At 28.1% G+C, this 17,331-nt stretch overlaps 1 protein-coding gene across 4 annotated transcripts; it reads right to left on the minus strand.

Annotated features, from left to right (window-relative positions):
- Positions 1 to 512: 512 nt before the first annotated feature.
- Positions 513 to 16,709, minus strand: LOC129989313 (gastrula zinc finger protein xLCGF3.1-like). 4 transcript variants are annotated; one of them, XM_056097761.1, is made up of 3 exons: positions 16,621 to 16,709; positions 12,150 to 12,233; positions 513 to 3,541 (listed from the first exon to the last, which is right to left on the minus strand). In XM_056097761.1, the coding sequence occupies exon 3, from the start codon at positions 2,880 to 2,882 to the stop codon at positions 1,716 to 1,718; it is 1,167 nt and encodes a 388-aa protein (XP_055953736.1). In that variant the 5' UTR covers positions 2,883 to 3,541; positions 12,150 to 12,233; positions 16,621 to 16,709; the 3' UTR covers positions 513 to 1,715. The 4 variants fall into 4 exon arrangements, with proteins under 4 accessions (XP_055953736.1, XP_055953734.1, XP_055953737.1 ...); XM_056097759.1 differs by having other exon boundaries at positions 16,626 to 16,700; XM_056097762.1 differs by having other exon boundaries at positions 16,568 to 16,621.
- Positions 16,710 to 17,331: the final 622 nt, after the last annotated feature.

The raw sequence follows: 17,331 nt of genomic DNA on the forward strand, positions 1-17,331 counted from the left end.
ATCACAAATTTGAAACTTTAAAAAGGTACAAAATGTCACAAAAATTATACATTTATAGGAACACACTATAACAAAAGAAAAGTACTTTAATTTGCAATACTTTTCAATAAAATACAAATTTTTATTGTAAACATATTAAAGCATGTGTATGAAACATGATCACATGGATAAGCTGACTTCCCATGAAATAAGTAATTAAGACGTAAATATTCATTTATATGTTTCACAGAATATAAGGCGATTTACACAAGAATATCCTAAATTTGCCGGTCTGTTAATAGAAAACAATCTTCTTATATATCAAAAATAGCAAGTGAAAATTTAAATTCAAAACAGTTATAAGAGTTCAATGCGAGTCCGTCCGGAAACGCGAAGGATATCGAAGTACGATAACACATCCACACTTCTCTGCATACCCGGTGTGAAGCGTTGAAAGGTAGCGAATATGCGTGTAGGGTGACACTTGATTCTGTTTTCCCTTGCGGCTACAGCAAATTGCAGGTGTTTGCCCCCCCCCCCCCCCCGTTAAAAAATGATGTTCATAAACTTAAAACGTGCTTATCTTCAGGCTCTCAAAGCGTGATATCGGAGAAACTGCAAGGGTATGGGATGAGTGATCGTATCGTCTTGATATTGTTCATATTTTTGGAGGTGCTTCTAATGAACAGTTATTTACTTTCTTAAGTTTTTAATTGTTATTTATAATTTCGGACGAACAACAAGATTTCACTTTGTTTCGTTTACTTCAAAAGCCCTGCAAGGTTGAAATATTCATTTAAATATTCGAATTACCCTGCATAATAACAGTGAGCATGCATTGTGTCCTACAAAATAGAATTTCTAGAAGAGATTATTTCAATATATTTGAGTAAAATAAAAAGCCTTTATTTATTTATTTTTCGCCCATGTTTTCTGAATCATTAACTTGCTAAAAAAAATCATTATTATAAGTCTTTCTCTTTAAAATGAAGTGAAGTTCTCCCATTAAAAAGCGTTCAACATCAGAACTGTATATTCATTCATTTTCTATGATATTTGGCAAATGCATTAAAGAAATGGAATGAGAATATCTTATATTAAAAAATTCACATGAATATACGGATGCTTTTTCGTATGGGTTCGAAAGTGAACTGTTAAATTTTATATACAAGAAAATGTATATTTACAGATGTCATATCCATAAGTTTCAAATTCATATCCGTCCTCAGATGTATGTTTAAATCAGAATGCTGAAAAAGTGGTTTACTGCAAATGTCGCCTGCAAACTGTTTCTTTTCCAAATGGATCATGAAATGCAAGTTTAATCCATGCCGCTCAGAAAACCCTTCACTGCAAATTTCATAAACATACGGTTTCTTTATCATATGTATCCGCAAATATAAATTTAAACTAGATGCGGTAAAGGCTTTGTTACAAAATTTCCAAACATGGAATTTATCATTCGTATGCGTCCGTAAATGAGTTTTTAAATATGACTGCTGAGAATATGTCTTATTAAAAATTCACATGTCTACGTTTTCTCTCAAGTATGCGTACGTAAGTGTCTTTTCAAACTCCAATTATCCGAAAAGGGTTTATTACAAAAATCACATATATATGGTTTCTCTCTCGTATGCGTACGTAAATGTTTTTTTGAAATTCCCATTATTCGAAAAGAGTTTGTCACAAAATTCACATGAATCTCGTTTCTCCCCCGTATGCTTACATAAATGACTTTACAAAGTCCCCTGATCCGAAAAGGATTTGTTATAAAATTCACATGAATATGGCTTCTCGCCCGCATGCGTCAGTAAATGTCTTTTGAAATTCCCCTTAACCGAAAAGGATTTGTCACAAATGTCACAGGTATACGGTTTCTGTCCCGTATGCAGACGCAAATGGACTTTTAAACTCCAGTTCCGGGAAAAGGCTTTTTTGCAGAACTCGCATGTATACAGTTTCTCTTGTGTATGTGCTCGTAAATGTATTTTGAAACTCCCCTTATCCGAAAAAGGTTCGTTACGAAATTCACATGTGTACGGTTCCTCTCCTGTATGCGTATCTAAATGTCTTTTAAAATACCTCTTATCCGTAAAGGGTTTGCTACAAATACCACAGGTATACGGTTTCTCTCCTGTATGCAGACGCCAGTGTACTTTTAAATGCCCCTTCCTGCTAAAGGCTTTGTCGCAAAACTCACATGTATATGGTTTCTCTCCCGTATGCGTGAGTAAATGTGTTTTGAAACACGTCATATCTGAAAAGGATTTGCAACAAAATTCACATGCATACGGTTTCTCTCCCGTATGCAGACGCAAATGTACTTTTAAATGCCCGTTCTGGGAAAAAGCTTTCTTGCAAAACTCGCAAGTAAACAGTCCCTCTTGTTTATGCGTCCGTAAATGTCTTTTCAAATTCTTGTTATCCGAAAAGGGTTTGTTACAAAACTCACATGTATATGGTTTCTCTCCGGTATGTGTACGTAAATGTCTTTTGAAACTGCCATTATTCGAAAATTGTTTGCTACAAATGCCACAGGTATACGGTTTCTCTCCTGTATGCAGACGCCAGTGTACTTTTAAATGCCCCTTCCTGCTAAAGGCTTTGTCGCAAAACTCGCATGTATATGGTTTCTCTCCCGTATGCGTCCGTAAATGTGTTTTGAAATGCGTCCTATCCGAAAAGGATTTGCAACAAAATTCACATGTATACGGTTTCTCTCCCGTATGCAGACGCAAGTGTAGTTTTAGAAGCTCATTCCTTGAAAAGGCTTTCTTGCAAAACTCGCATGCAAACAGTTTCTCTTGTGTATGCGTCCGTAAATGTCTTTTGAATTTGGAAATCATAGAAAAGACTTTGTTGCAGAAGTTGCAAGGGTAGGATTCCTCGTTCCTATGCGACATTAAATGAATTTTTTAATGTGACCGTTGAAAAATTTCTTTGCCACAAATGTCACATGTATGTGTTTTCTCTTTAGTATGCACCAGTAAACTTTTCTTAAATTCGGAAGCTGAGAAAATATCGCAAAATTTTCAACCATATGGTTTTTTCATTAAGTGGGCAACGAAAAAATTCTGTTTGTGAAACATTTTTTTCTGTATAACACAAGCACGAGACAACTCTTTAATTCCAGTTTGCCAATAAAATTTCCGTGATGGACACAATTTAAATGCCGTTGTCCATATATGTCAAAAATGATGTTTCTTCATTATTTTAATCAAAAAAGAAAATTTTGAATGTAATTTTTGGAAGAATGTTTTATAGCATGGGTCATAAGAATAAAATTTCTTTGTATATGTGAGTAACAATACTCACCCATATGCACTAATAAATAATAAAAATTATAGCTTAATTAAAATTTTCAAAACAGTTGCATTAGGGAATTTATTATTTCATGATTCTCGATTCCATCGAGATAAGTTGTATGTTGCAAGTTCGGATTGTGGATCTTTCAAAAGTCAATCCTTTCTTATTGTAGCCAATTTTATTGCGAAAAATATGATGATTTATCAGCTTTTCTCATTAGCAAGGCATTAGATTCGTGACAACGCAATTTTGGAATCTAAAGAAACAAACAAAAAAATTAATGCGGTGTTACATTAAATAATTTTAAATAATAATATTTAAAATAAGCAAATTAATCAACTAAACTTATCACTATCTTCTTAAATATTACACCCATTACACTACACAGCTAGAGGAAGTTTGCATTCTAACCATGCTATATGTATACTATATAAATAGAGAAAGCACTTTGAACCATGATTTCATAGTACGTCATTTGAAGTGGTCCCTTGAAAACCCATAAAAGAGTATGTATAGTATTTATTTATTTATTTTTTGTCTAGAGATATTCAAGGAATTAATTAGGGCGGGTGGGGACTCTCATCTTAAATTTGTCAGCATTATATTATATAAATACGAACATCATAAAAGATTTTTGAAGGATCTATTAATTTTCCCACTCAAGTGAGTTATGTGAAATAAGTCTGACTTTCGAGAAACATGATTGCTATTTTGAGACTGAACTGATTCATTCATGTCTCCGAGAGATAAAAAGGGCAATACCCAAGTTAAAATATCCTGCTCTAAATCTTCATGCTACATCACAACGAATTTTACATACATTCAGATCTGTGCACATGGCTAACTTTAGAAGCAATCTAGTCTGAAATCTGAAATCGAATACAACTCCAAGATTGCCACTTCATCCCTAAGTGAAAATACATCAAAAAGGAAATTCATAAATTATTTGCGGAATTTATTTTTATGTCCCGGAAGTTCCCTCTTTTAAAATCAAATGATTATGGATATGCATGGCAATGCAAATTGCACATTACATATGTAATACAAATAATTTCACAAAAATTTTGCAAAATAATATTTATTTATTGTTTATATTCAATATTCATTATTTATCTTATTTGCGAATAAGATTTCATTTTTGTTATATAAAAAATTTCACATCATCCGCGCTAAAATGAAGATTTGGGTTGATGTAAGCACCCTAAACTTTTAACCCTCCTGTCGGCGGCGTTCAGATTGTTATACTTACCGAAAGTGGCACGTCTCAATAACAGGCTTATTCCTAAAAGTGTCAGTGTTTGGACAGAGGGATTGCTTTCCCCTTTTGCGGTCAGTTCAGCTCTACATGGTGTCAGTCATTAGCAGACCACATGGTGTGAATGGCAGGTGTTGCTTATCTCTGTCTTTCGATTTTTAAGAGCATTTTTCTTTTAGTGGTTAGGAAGAAAGTGACAATAACATAGATTGAAAATACAGAAAGTGTGATTGTTTTTTAGAGGTTTTTCGATTATTTCATAAAACACCGTATAAAATTTGCGTTAGGAATAATGTTATGTTTAATTTGATAAGTATCTAATTTTTATAAATTGAAAGTGTTCGTGCAATATTTTTTTTTCACTGTAATATGTTTCTCAAAATTTTTTATCCCCTCTTATCGTGAAATTATTTCTCGAAATTACGTACAAGCGATTTAATTCTTGAAAAAAAATTCCTTTCAGCGCATTGCCAATGTATTTTAATATTTTAAAATGTGCATTTAAAACATTAATTGCGATAAATAACATCAAATTAAAATTTTGCTTCTTCAATATTTAGAAAATAATTATATAATTATGGAATTTCATATGATATTTCAATTTCCGAGATATCGATTTTTAGTGTTTATCTGCATGATTAAAATTTTGTACTTAAATATATTTTACAATAATTCAGTAATGCTGAAATAACTGGATTATGCAGCTGATGCACCTTATGACTGCAACAAATAAAAGTAATTGTCAAAATATTTCTTTGTAATATCCCTGATACAAATTTGGCCTGGAAAATAATTTAAATAATACAGGTTATTTAGATTATAATTAACCATTTGCAACTGAAATTTTTCGCATGCTTCTAAAGAAAGCTCCCACAGAATATTAAGAACCATTTTAAAATAAATTACAATTAAAAAAAAATTCAACTTTAAGTTATTCGGGTTAGAATCAAAGCTCTCACTATTTTGCAATCGGATAACGATATATCTTGGAGTAAACGAATCATTAAAAAATTTCTGAATTTAAAATCTTTGCAAATGCAGCTGCAATGATCTTTTTTTACTTGTTTCTTCCTAGCTGCTTTTGGTGACCAACACATGTGCCGAGATTGCTGGTCAATATAAAATGTTAAATTAAATGGTTTCTTCAGCAAAACTTCTTGGAATTTTAAGTTTTGATAATCGTATAACTCCTATTGTTTCAGACACCAAGCACCATTCTATACTACATAATTTTTGAATTTCCTGTCAGCTGCACGACCGTAAATCCTTAATTTAAAACGGGAGTTAATAAACTTCAATTAATGCAAAACTTTTTTTGTTGAAACCAATTAGGCTTATTGAATTACTAAATTCGGAGAATAGAATCATTCAGCAATAAAATTTTATGTATACTACTGAATATTTCTTTTTAATTTTTGAAATGTTTCAGATGATCTATCATATATCTTATCCAGTGAAAAATTTTCTGATTCAACTGCAATTCAGTTTATTATAATAATAATGTAATTTTCAAGTGATAAAAACAATCATATATTCTACATTTTTATTATATTACAGGATAGCAAAATATTTTAAGAAGGAATGCAACGTTTAAAAATTTTCTTCGCTGCTTAGTTGTAAAATTAAACTTTAGTTCAATTACAAAAAAAAAAAAAAAAATATCTAAAGGTATATTAAATGCAAGATTTAACAGAAATTTACTAATTATGGAAATATAAGCCATGTCTTCGTAACTTCATCTTAAACAATAGGAAAAAAAATGTCCATGATCAAATATGTGTAGCAATGATGTAAACGGCTTGAATTATTTTATAACAGTCAAATATTCTGCTGCTGTTAAAACGGCTTAATATATGCTCTTGAATTTATTACAAATAAATTGTTAAAAAATGAAATACAAAACAAATAAATCATTGAAAAAATAATATTTTGAATTTTAAGATGATACAAAAAAAAAATCCTTTTCATACAGTAATAATTGTGAAAATTGTAATAAAAAACTCGTCAAAATCTCATTTAATTTTTAATTAATAATTTTTTTAAATTTTCAGAAGTAAAAAAATGGTATCTACAATGGGCAGTTTCCTTTTCTAAGATGTATATTCCATCTCTAATATGTAAGCTCTAATAGAGTGCCAAAACGCACAAACATTCGTCTCTGTTAATAATCAAGATGGATGAGTGTGTGCGTCATTATTTGTCTGTATGTTTTGCTGATCTTCAGACCTCACAGTTTGAAATAGAATTACCAAAATCAGCAACTACATACTTGGATAATGGAACTCATTTCTTTAAAATTTCAATTTACCCTTTCTAAGGGCATGGGAATTACGCTCATCACCAAATTCATTAATCTTTGAATAAAGTTATGTAAGTTGGCATAAATTCTGTAAAAGATAATTCAGCTGTGACGTTAAACAGTTATTGCTTATACACGAGATACTCACATTATATTTTGTAACAACTCAACTCTCTCTATATAGCTGGATCAACTCAACTCTTCATTTTTTGTTTTTGAAACTGCTGTTACGTTTTTAATTTTGAGAAAAATAAGAATTCGAATTGCGTTTGTGTTTGCATTTGCGTTTAGAAGTCTTTTATTACAATTCTTACGAATTTTTCTGTAAGACAAAGAGGCTTCATTTGTTTATCTCAGATAAAATGATGCATCTTGAATTGTTTCTTAATTATTAATTGACAAAATTAATTAATAAATCAGATTAAATTTATCTAATAGGTGAATATCTTTTCCTAGGTCAATCTCAATTCTAAAAACATTTTGTCACAAACTAAATGTCAGTTGTACGCATTAAAACTATTTTAAATGCTAAGATAAGAGATAAAATTAGATTAAGGAGTTAAAAAATGGCAACAATTTAAAAAAAAATACATAGTATAATTATTTAACTTTAATTAAATTAAAAACAATGCTCACTTTTAACTCACTTATTCATTCGCTTTCACCCGGATTAAATTATTCAACATTCAAAGTATAAGTCAAAATGTCAGTAGAATCCAGTTTAACGTTAACAAAACCGCTCGATGTATATGAGATTGAGCAGTGAAATAAGATTAAAATTTCAATAAAAAAACAGAACCTGTAAAAACTGCGCTTATATGAACTTTGAAAATATTATTAAAAACCAGAGAAAAATATAAAAGCAACGAAACTTATATCTCTACAATGTTTACATTTTTGTTCGAATTCAAGGAGAGTGAAATTCTATACGGTTTAAAGAATTAAACAAATATTCAATTTCCATATATAGATTATTACGTTATAAAAATATATGATTTATTATAACGAATGCTAATCTTACCGAAAAATCCCACTTTAATATATTGGTTCTATATATCTCCCCGTTTTTAAATGCACTTATTAATGAAAACTAAAAAAAATATTTCACTAAAAATTAAAAAGTTTCGTTCATTAAGTAAATTCTGTACATAAGTTTAGTGTCTTATTTTCAAAAATAAATTGCATAAGCAATCCTTAAATAAAAGCACGCTATAAAAGAGAAACTTGTAAATTTTAATTAAATATTTTTTTATTTATTTTTTAGATAAACTATTTTCTTGTACTAGAAAGCTTTAAGATCTTATTGATCAAATTATTATTAACTAGCCGCCTTTGGCAACCAGCCGGTTCGCCAATCTTAATGTTCGTTAAATTTTAATAATTAAATATTTTATGCAATTCCAACTTTAATAGATTCTTCAGCAAAATATTTTAAAACTTCAAATTTTGATAGTCATATAATTCACTCATAATATTATAAAGGCCTTCAGTCATAACGTGATATGTATCTCACTAATTTTCTGTTACCCCTCGTAGAATTTATGATTTAAAGTAAATTGTAAATGATTAATCTGCAATTAATATAATAATATTTGTTACTGAAACAAAGCATTTTTTTTAATAATATGATTACTGATAATAGAGTCACTGAGCGTTTAAACTTTATGGGCACTAAAGAATATCTTTCTTAATTTATGTAATATCTCAAGAATTTGTCAATAAAATTTTCTCAGATTCATCATGAACAGATCGATTAATGAACAATGTTTCATTTTAAATGCATTAAACACTAAGAAAATAAAATGAATCGTTTAAAATAATCGGTCTAAAACAGGTTTAAAAAAACTACTTAAAAAACGATGTACTTAAAACTATAAGCATATACAAAAAATATATAACTAACATAAATACAATTTACTTACAAAAGCATGCAACTAACCTAAAATAATTTAAATCATCCGTTGATAATGGTTGTCATGACAACAATCAGAACAATGCGCATGCGTGAATTTTCTTCGCCAGTTAGGTAACGCAAATGCGTGAATTTTTCTACGCCAGTTGGGGTAACGTTATGCAGATTATACATTTTTAATTTCCTTTATTCTGTGTTATTTTAATTCAAAAGTATTTCAGAATGAATCTGCAACATGTATTAATTAACAATTTTTAATTTTAAATGCATAAAACATTAAGAAAATAAACAGAATCGCTTAAAATAATCCGCTGAAAAATGTTAACCCTAGCCTCATTACTGTTGGGAGAAAAAAGAAACTGAAGCCTTATTCATTTGGCGGTGGGGAAAATGGAAGATTTTTTTTGGCGGAAAAGTTGGCGGTGGGGAAAATAGAAGATTTTTTTGGCGGGAAAGTTAGTTTTTAATTAATAATTAAAATTTCAAAAAAAGGGACCCCAGGTGCACATTCCCGACCTCTAAGGTATACATGTACCAAATTTGATAGCTGTATGTCAAATGACCTGGTCTGTAGAGCGCTAACACATACACGCACACACACACACACACACACACACTGAGCTTTATTATAAGTACAAGGTAATACGTATATTTATTCCAAGTATATATTTTCATACATTCAATTTTATTCCCTTTATTTAAAACTCATTTTGGATACGTATTTACTATCAAAATCTCAAAAGTAGAGGCTCAGAACGTAGCGTTTAAAAGGGCGGGAGCAGGAAGACGTCAATCATATCGTCAATTGATAACGATTCACTTTTCCTTATCTCACATTCCCCTCTCATTATCTCACAGCTTGAGATTGGGGGAAGAGAAAAACAGCAACCTGTAAAAATACGGGCAGCGACAGTTTTAAGGGTTTTTTTTTTTTTTTTTTTTTGTCTTGTTTCCGTCTATAGACGGGCCCGCCATTTTTAAGGGAGAAAAGATTCCGTCTTTTGACGGGGTTTCCACTTGGAGGGTTAATATCGTAATCAACTTCGCACACTATGTTTATTACATTTTGTTTTTCGTTTGAAAATCAGTCATTTATAAGTGTCATCAAAAAATAAAACTTTTCACTCCAATAACATTTAACTCATTTCATTTTCAAATGCCTATTAATCTATTAATTTTACATTCTATATTGCAATGCAAAATGTAATCACATTGAGCGAAAATTCATATTATATCTAATGATCAGCATAAACCGCCAACTAGAATATTTCATTCCATAGACTTTCTGCAGCTTCTATGTTATTCTGATAGAATCGAACTCCTACCGATATAATACACACAAAATATTTTCGTCGTCATACAATTCTATACTTGGAAAATTATTATTTTTTATTCTTTTTTTTTTTTTTTTTTTGTAATAGTTTTTCATTGCAAAAGCATGGAAATATTATACTTAAATCGATAATTTGAATGACTCTTTTGAATAATTGATATAAAATGAATTCAAATTTAACTATCCATAATTAGATAAGAACAATAATTTGAAATATATCAATAAAATTAAAACTTATAGAAAATAGCATTTAAGACATTGAAATATCAATTGATGTTATTATATTGTTTTATTCAAAAAAGTTATGACTAATTCTTCAATAACTGCAAACTTTCCCTTCTGCATGAGACTTTGTTTTCTACTCTCCCTTCACTGCTCATATAAGTGGGAAAATTAAATTGTTCAATGAAATATTAATTAACAAGAAACAGAAAGAAACTTAGCTCACCATGTTCATACAGAAAACTTTATGAAATCTTCCAAATAAAGATAATATTGGAAACTAAAACTGTTTCTGTTGAAAGATGCCAATATTTCATAATTTTGAAATTCATGATTATAAAGGAATTATAGTTGAAATTCTTGTGTTTTAAAAGCATTTTTTTTTTTGACATTTTAAAGGAAAATGGGCTTCTTTGCTTGTAGCAAAACAAAAAATTTAGCAAAAACTAACAGCATTCGCCTGTAAGAAGAATCGAAAACTGTTGTTTTACGCAGTTAAAACTAATTACAAATGGTGTTACATTTTTCAAAGAAAAAAAAAATTTCAAACTTTCTTTAGTTGTGCAAACAGGAAAAAGGACCAGCCGTAGAAGACGAGAAATCCAACTGGAAACAATATTAATCAACAGCTCAGACTTCCCATAAATTTGCACCTCAGATATTTTTTTTTTCTCCAACATTTTCAAATCTTGAGTATATTATATATATATATTCTCAGAAGCTTGGAAAAAAATATCAATGCAGAGAGAGCTAGAAAAATTATAAATTAAATATATAAGAGTGAAAATTTCTGATACATTTAATTAATAATTTTTAAAAACAGTGAACCACTTTTTGTCATTGTTCCATTTTTACTTTTTCATATACAAAGCAAAGAGAAGGTATTTTGATTGTCAAAAAATTTGAGCTCAAAATTTTGATGAATATCCACGTTTTAGATGCTCCTGGGTTCAATAAATGCTTTTATAGAAAATGTCCATCTGTCTGTGATAGAGTTAACTCAAAAATATTTTTGTCTTAATGGATGAAATTTGATATATGGTCTTTAAACTGAATTTGTAGATTTCTGTAAAATTTGGAGCAAAATCCTCCAGAGGAATTCTGCGTATACACTTGTTTGAGTGTAAGATAACACAACAACAACAACACAGAGAGAGTTCGAGAGCTCATATACAAATTAAGATGTTTTTATATATAATAGCATACAATTATTCATTTTTATAGAAAGAGTACTCAAATCATCAAATTCAATTTCAAGATTTTGTCATCTTTCAAACCTCTATAAAGCCAAAAATAATTCTTTCAATGAGATAAATCTACCTGAACTAGATATCTCAAGAGTGCTGTATGCTAGAAAGATGAAATTCTGTATGGCGCTTGCAACTTATTTAATGTTGATTTCAATCATATTTTGTCAGAAATTTATCTATGGAAAGTCTGTCCATCTGCCCACCATAATGCTAACAAGATTATTCCAAAATGCAGAATTAGATGAAGGAAATTTAAAAAGTGATTCTTTTACAGTATAAATTTCAATTTATCAACTCGGTCTCTGAGCCTATAAAGTCGATAGCAAATTTTTATCAAATTAATTTTATTTTCATAACTACTTTAATTCTTAATCATTTGCTTTCTGCTACATGTCTTTCCTCAGTAACTCAGAAACAATCATATATGGAATACTCAATAAATCAATCATACATGAAAAATAAAATAAATACAAATTTATTAAAAATATTTTCATTATTTGTTGTTCCTTTAAGGAAAAGATTTTATTTATATAAAAAATTATATTAATAATACAGCTGAAAATAATTTACAGTGAGTAAAGAATATAACTTACTCAACAAATCAAAGAGAGGTCACATTCTTTCACATAAAGCTCTTACATGCAATCTTTTTAATAATGTATCAGTGAGCAACAGATCTAGAAAAAATAATAAATAATAACATAAGAATTAATTAAAAATGGCTCATTTAGTAAGAACCCAACAATGAAACCATTTCTCAAATTGAACAATGCTAAAATTATAAACAAGTATTAAAAGATAATTAAGCAGAAATATATCGAAAAAAATATTTTCTTTATTTCTAAACAAATTTTTTTATGTAATTTCACTCAAACATAACAAAACAATTGTTTCAAGAACGCAAGTTCCTTTGCCTTCTTCTGGAATTTCTTCCAAAATAATTAAGATTGTACATATTTTAATATTTTTAATGATTTAAATAATTCTACATATTTACAATATACTCCCCCTAAGGTATGTAAGGCACCAGTTAGTAAAGTTAAAAGTGTACAAAGAAATAGAGATGTTCAAAACCAAATAAATAATTAAAAGAATTCTTTACTTATTTGTTTAATGAGCAAGATCTGCAGAATTTTTATGAGATCTTCAATAATATAGATTTTTTTTTTAGACTTGATGAATATTATTATTATTCATTTTTATTTCCAACAATGGCTTAGGCTTTCAAGAATATATTGTTGTTAACATAATACATTCCTCTAATTTGAGAAGCACAATTCGTGTACATATTCTTGAATATTTTTTCAAAAGAATATTTGGTAGAGTGCTTATGTGTGTTCCACATATTTCAATTCTCTTTGAATTAGAATGTCAGACATAAAAACAAAATCATTACATAAATATTTGTTCAATTTATATATTATATTTACAATAATATTTGTTTTTCATTCTCTTATACTGAATTTTTTTTATTGAATCTTAAAAGATGTAATGTAAAAGATGTCTGATGCAAATGTAATTAAGAAAATTATTTTATAATAAAATTTAAATGACATTCAAACGGCAGTTTAAATAAAAAAATTCATAATTTTTTGAATTTATACACATCTGAGCATTTTTAATTTTGATGAAATTTAAAATATTTTAATTTCATTAAAACATTATGACTGTAAATGGCAACTTTCTCACCGCTCTTGCATCAATCCATGCTTTGATCATGAGTACAAGAAATGATTTAGTATAAATAATTTGCACACTGTTTAATTAATGAATGATTCAATTTAATATTAATAATTAAAGGCTCACAAATTATAAATATGCAAAGTTATCAATTGGATCTTCAAAACTTCACACATAATTTAATGTAATAATAGTACCTTCTAAAATATCTACCAACAATCAACATATTCCTTTTATATTATGAAAAGTAACAGCAGCTGCATGGAATGATATAAGCTATTAACTTAATTTACAAAACAGTTATTTCACAACAAATAAAAGTAATCAGGAAAATTCTTTTAAAATATTTTATTCTTTAAATACAAAAAAAAAAAAAAAAGATTTTTACACATTTATCTAATTTACATAAGAAAATGAACACAAACACACATTTTTTATTCCCAAATTTAACACTAATTTGTCAATATTAATGTCTTAAAACTATTATTTGCAAAATTTCTGATCTTAGCAGGTTATCAATATACCTAGTGTATTGAACTATGATATTTTTTAAATAATGGTGGAAGAGCCAGAACTCATGAAATATATCAAGGAAATGCACCAACTTATGAACATGCTTCAAAATTACAAAAAGAAAGCAAGCATCTGTTAATACAGTTTATACAAAGTTTACAGGCAGAATATCGTATTTCTTCCAACAAATTTCCAATCCTACATAATTCATTAATAAGAATCTAAACTATTTTGTTACATTGATTTATTATCAAATGAAGTTCAAACTTTTTGATACAATGGAACACTAACTTTTTATTTTCTCTCTAAATATGTTAATGTTTCTCAACACCACTTTTCAACAGCAAGTGTTACTTATCATTAAGTCAGTGAATTCAGTTTGCATATAACAGGGTATATTTACAGAATACAAAAAAAAAAGGTAGTAAAATTTTTTATTAGTAAGTACTTATAGTACTAGTTTTCTTGAGATCAAAACATTAATCATCTCTATAGCTGAACAAAAATTAAATAAAGATAGAAGGTTACATAATGTCAATAGAAAATAAATGATGCAATATGAATGAAATATACAATTTTCAAAATATTAATAATATAAAAAAATAAAACAGCTGGATGTTTCACTATTGGATAAATGGTATGAAATAAAGACTATAATACCCATGAAATTCATCTAATATATTAAAAACATTCTGTAAGATACCCATTCCTAGCAGCTGGCCTGTGTATCGTGTTACTCATTGAAAGAAAGAACAAATTCAAAAGATCACAATCACACACCTTCATAGTTTAAGCTATTTAAAAGTGTACTAAAAAAAGAAACAGTATAAGGTAATGTAGAGCAATATTTCAGAATATAAAGGAGCAATTATTCCTTTAGTACAGTAATTTGAAACATATATAGCATAAAATTTCAACTATACCATATAAAGTAAAGATAAAAAGAAATACCTCGGTATTCATATCCCATGATAATTAAAACTTCAACAAGGTCACTTAAAGTAATGATAATGATGAAAAGAAAATAAGATAAACTTAGAAATTCTAATTTCATATTCTAATAGAAGGCATTTATCATAATCTGAGAAGTCTTCAAAGAATTTATTACCAAAGGAGAAAAAAGGTTTTATAATAGTAAAAGAAACGTAATTCAAACAATGCACAAATTAGAAATGCAAAATGATCTTCTTTCTGTCAAATTATCATTTTCCAATATCAGGACACTGGAATACAAGTCATTAAATTTACAAGTAAGTTTCAATATATTGATGAAATATTTAAAAATGCTAAAATTCATTATGAAATATATGAAAGGCTACTTAAAAAAACATTATCTTTTCGAAATATGACACTCTGAACTGCAACTTTAGGGCATTTAACAAATAAAATACAATTTATAAAAGAAAAAGTGCTTTGCTTCATTCATTTAGAGTAACATGTTACTTTTCATCTTTACTAAAGATAAATTGAAATGACCTATATTGTATAAAATAATTAATTGTTTTTTATGAATTACAGCAATATCTGTATTATTTATATGAAAATAAAGCTTTCATGAACGAAGCAATCTATTTTCCAGTAAATCCAAGAAGAATTTAAGGGAAGAGAGAAGAAATAAGAAGTGCAAATAGGGAGAGAAAATAAAACTATTCAATTAAATGCTCTTAAGTTTTACTGATACCCTTTCTATACAAATTATTAACAATAAAATGTAAAAATATTTCCTTTCTTTTTTGTTTTTTGCTTTTATTTCTTAATCTGAAAAATATAATACAGTAAAAAAATAAACACAACTTTCATTAAAAAAAATGTTTTGATAATCAGATATAAATTTTAGAGCATGGGGAATATACTTTTTATAATTTAAAGTTGCACGTTCTTTTGCAAATATATATTTGTTATATTAAATATCTGCCACAAACATATTCATCACATTAAGAATTAAAACGCTTAGAAAATAAGGTGGTACTTCAAGTACAATCCTTATTATTTGATCATGGATTTTTGTATATCATCACAAAAAAGCAAAAAAAAAAAAAAAAAAAAAATGAATACAAGTGACTCATTGAGAAAACTGTCTGTATGAATTTGTGATCATTATCTCCCTTGAATATAGTATTTAAATGGTAGAGGATATAGAAAGCTCAAAACATCTTTTACATTAAAAAATATTGGAAATCAAAGTTAATTTATTTTGTGAGACTTCAAATATGGAGTAGGCCTTAAAATTGACTTGTACATAGTTATCTCAAGAACAAATAGTATAATTCCTTACAGAAAGAGTGAAATTGGATATTTAATAGTTTTCTCCTCTATTTTTATTTTAGATTTAATATTGTAAGATCTAATTGTTGGTGAAATTTTTGAAAACAAGACGATACAGAATGGTTCCATTTTCTAGTAAGACAAAAATCATAGTGCCAAATAATAACAAAAATTGAGCAACTTGAAATTTACAGTTTCAAGAAGACTGCATTTTGCTGCGTCCCATATATTACACATTTAATATAGCATTCAAATAATTTTTTTTTTTTTTTTTTAGTTTACACATTTGTTTCAGTAGTTGAAAAAAATAAAAAATCAAATCTTTACTAGCATACATAACCATAAAATATTAAAAATGCTAAAATCTTCTAAGTCTACAAACAGATAAATGAAAACTTTCAAACAGATAACATCCTGACAGATAAATGAAATCTTTCAAACTTGGGTGAATGAGTACAAGCTTTTAGAATTCAATTTAAATTTCAAGATGTATAAAAAAGCAAGACATAAAAAATATAAAAAACAGCAGAACCTTGAATACAATGCAACATACGTTTTTAAAAATAAAAACGCATTTCTTATAATGAGAATTTGATTAAAGCTTACTTAACTGTTTTACATTTTTATAACGATTCAACTGAACCGGGATGGGCGTTGAGAAGCGGATAGCGAAAGAACGATCATACAATGTTAACGGACTTAGAAATTTTCTGAACAGAAATGAGTGTCTCTGCGCATGCTTCGATTTTACTGGAGAAAATAAGTAATATTCACTATGGTTCATGATCGTTCTCTCGCTATGCGCTTACGTCAGGAGCAGGAGCGCTTAAGTCAGGAGCAATTTTTTCGTGTTTAGAAAATCAAAAATGTTAAAAATATTTTATCATTTACAACTATTACCAACGTATTTTGAAAGTTAATCAAAAAAGTATTTTATAAATAAAATGTTTTATAATTCAAACTTTAAAAATAGGGTTGATTTTTTGGTTTCTTAAATATTTAATGAGACTTCCTGAAAAATGACAGTAAAATTAATGTGTCTATATTGATGATGTAAGTTAGGAAAGTATGGTTATGTTTTTTTTTTTTTCTTATATTTAAAGTGAAATAAAGGTTAACCTTATTTTTTTTTAATTTTTAAATGCTTTATTTAAAAATGTTAGTAATCAAATACCCATATATATAAATTTGATATAATAATTTAGAAAACTTACAAAAATTTATCTTCCTTTGAGGAATTTCTGAGAATAACATTTGAAATCATTTTAAAAAGGGCTTTTGAGCAACAAAGAAGTATCAACCAGCATATTAATTGAA

The sequence above is a fragment of the Argiope bruennichi genome, chromosome 10 (genome assembly GCF_947563725.1).
Source record: "Argiope bruennichi chromosome 10, qqArgBrue1.1, whole genome shotgun sequence".
Taxonomy (NCBI): domain Eukaryota; kingdom Metazoa; phylum Arthropoda; class Arachnida; order Araneae; family Araneidae; genus Argiope; species Argiope bruennichi.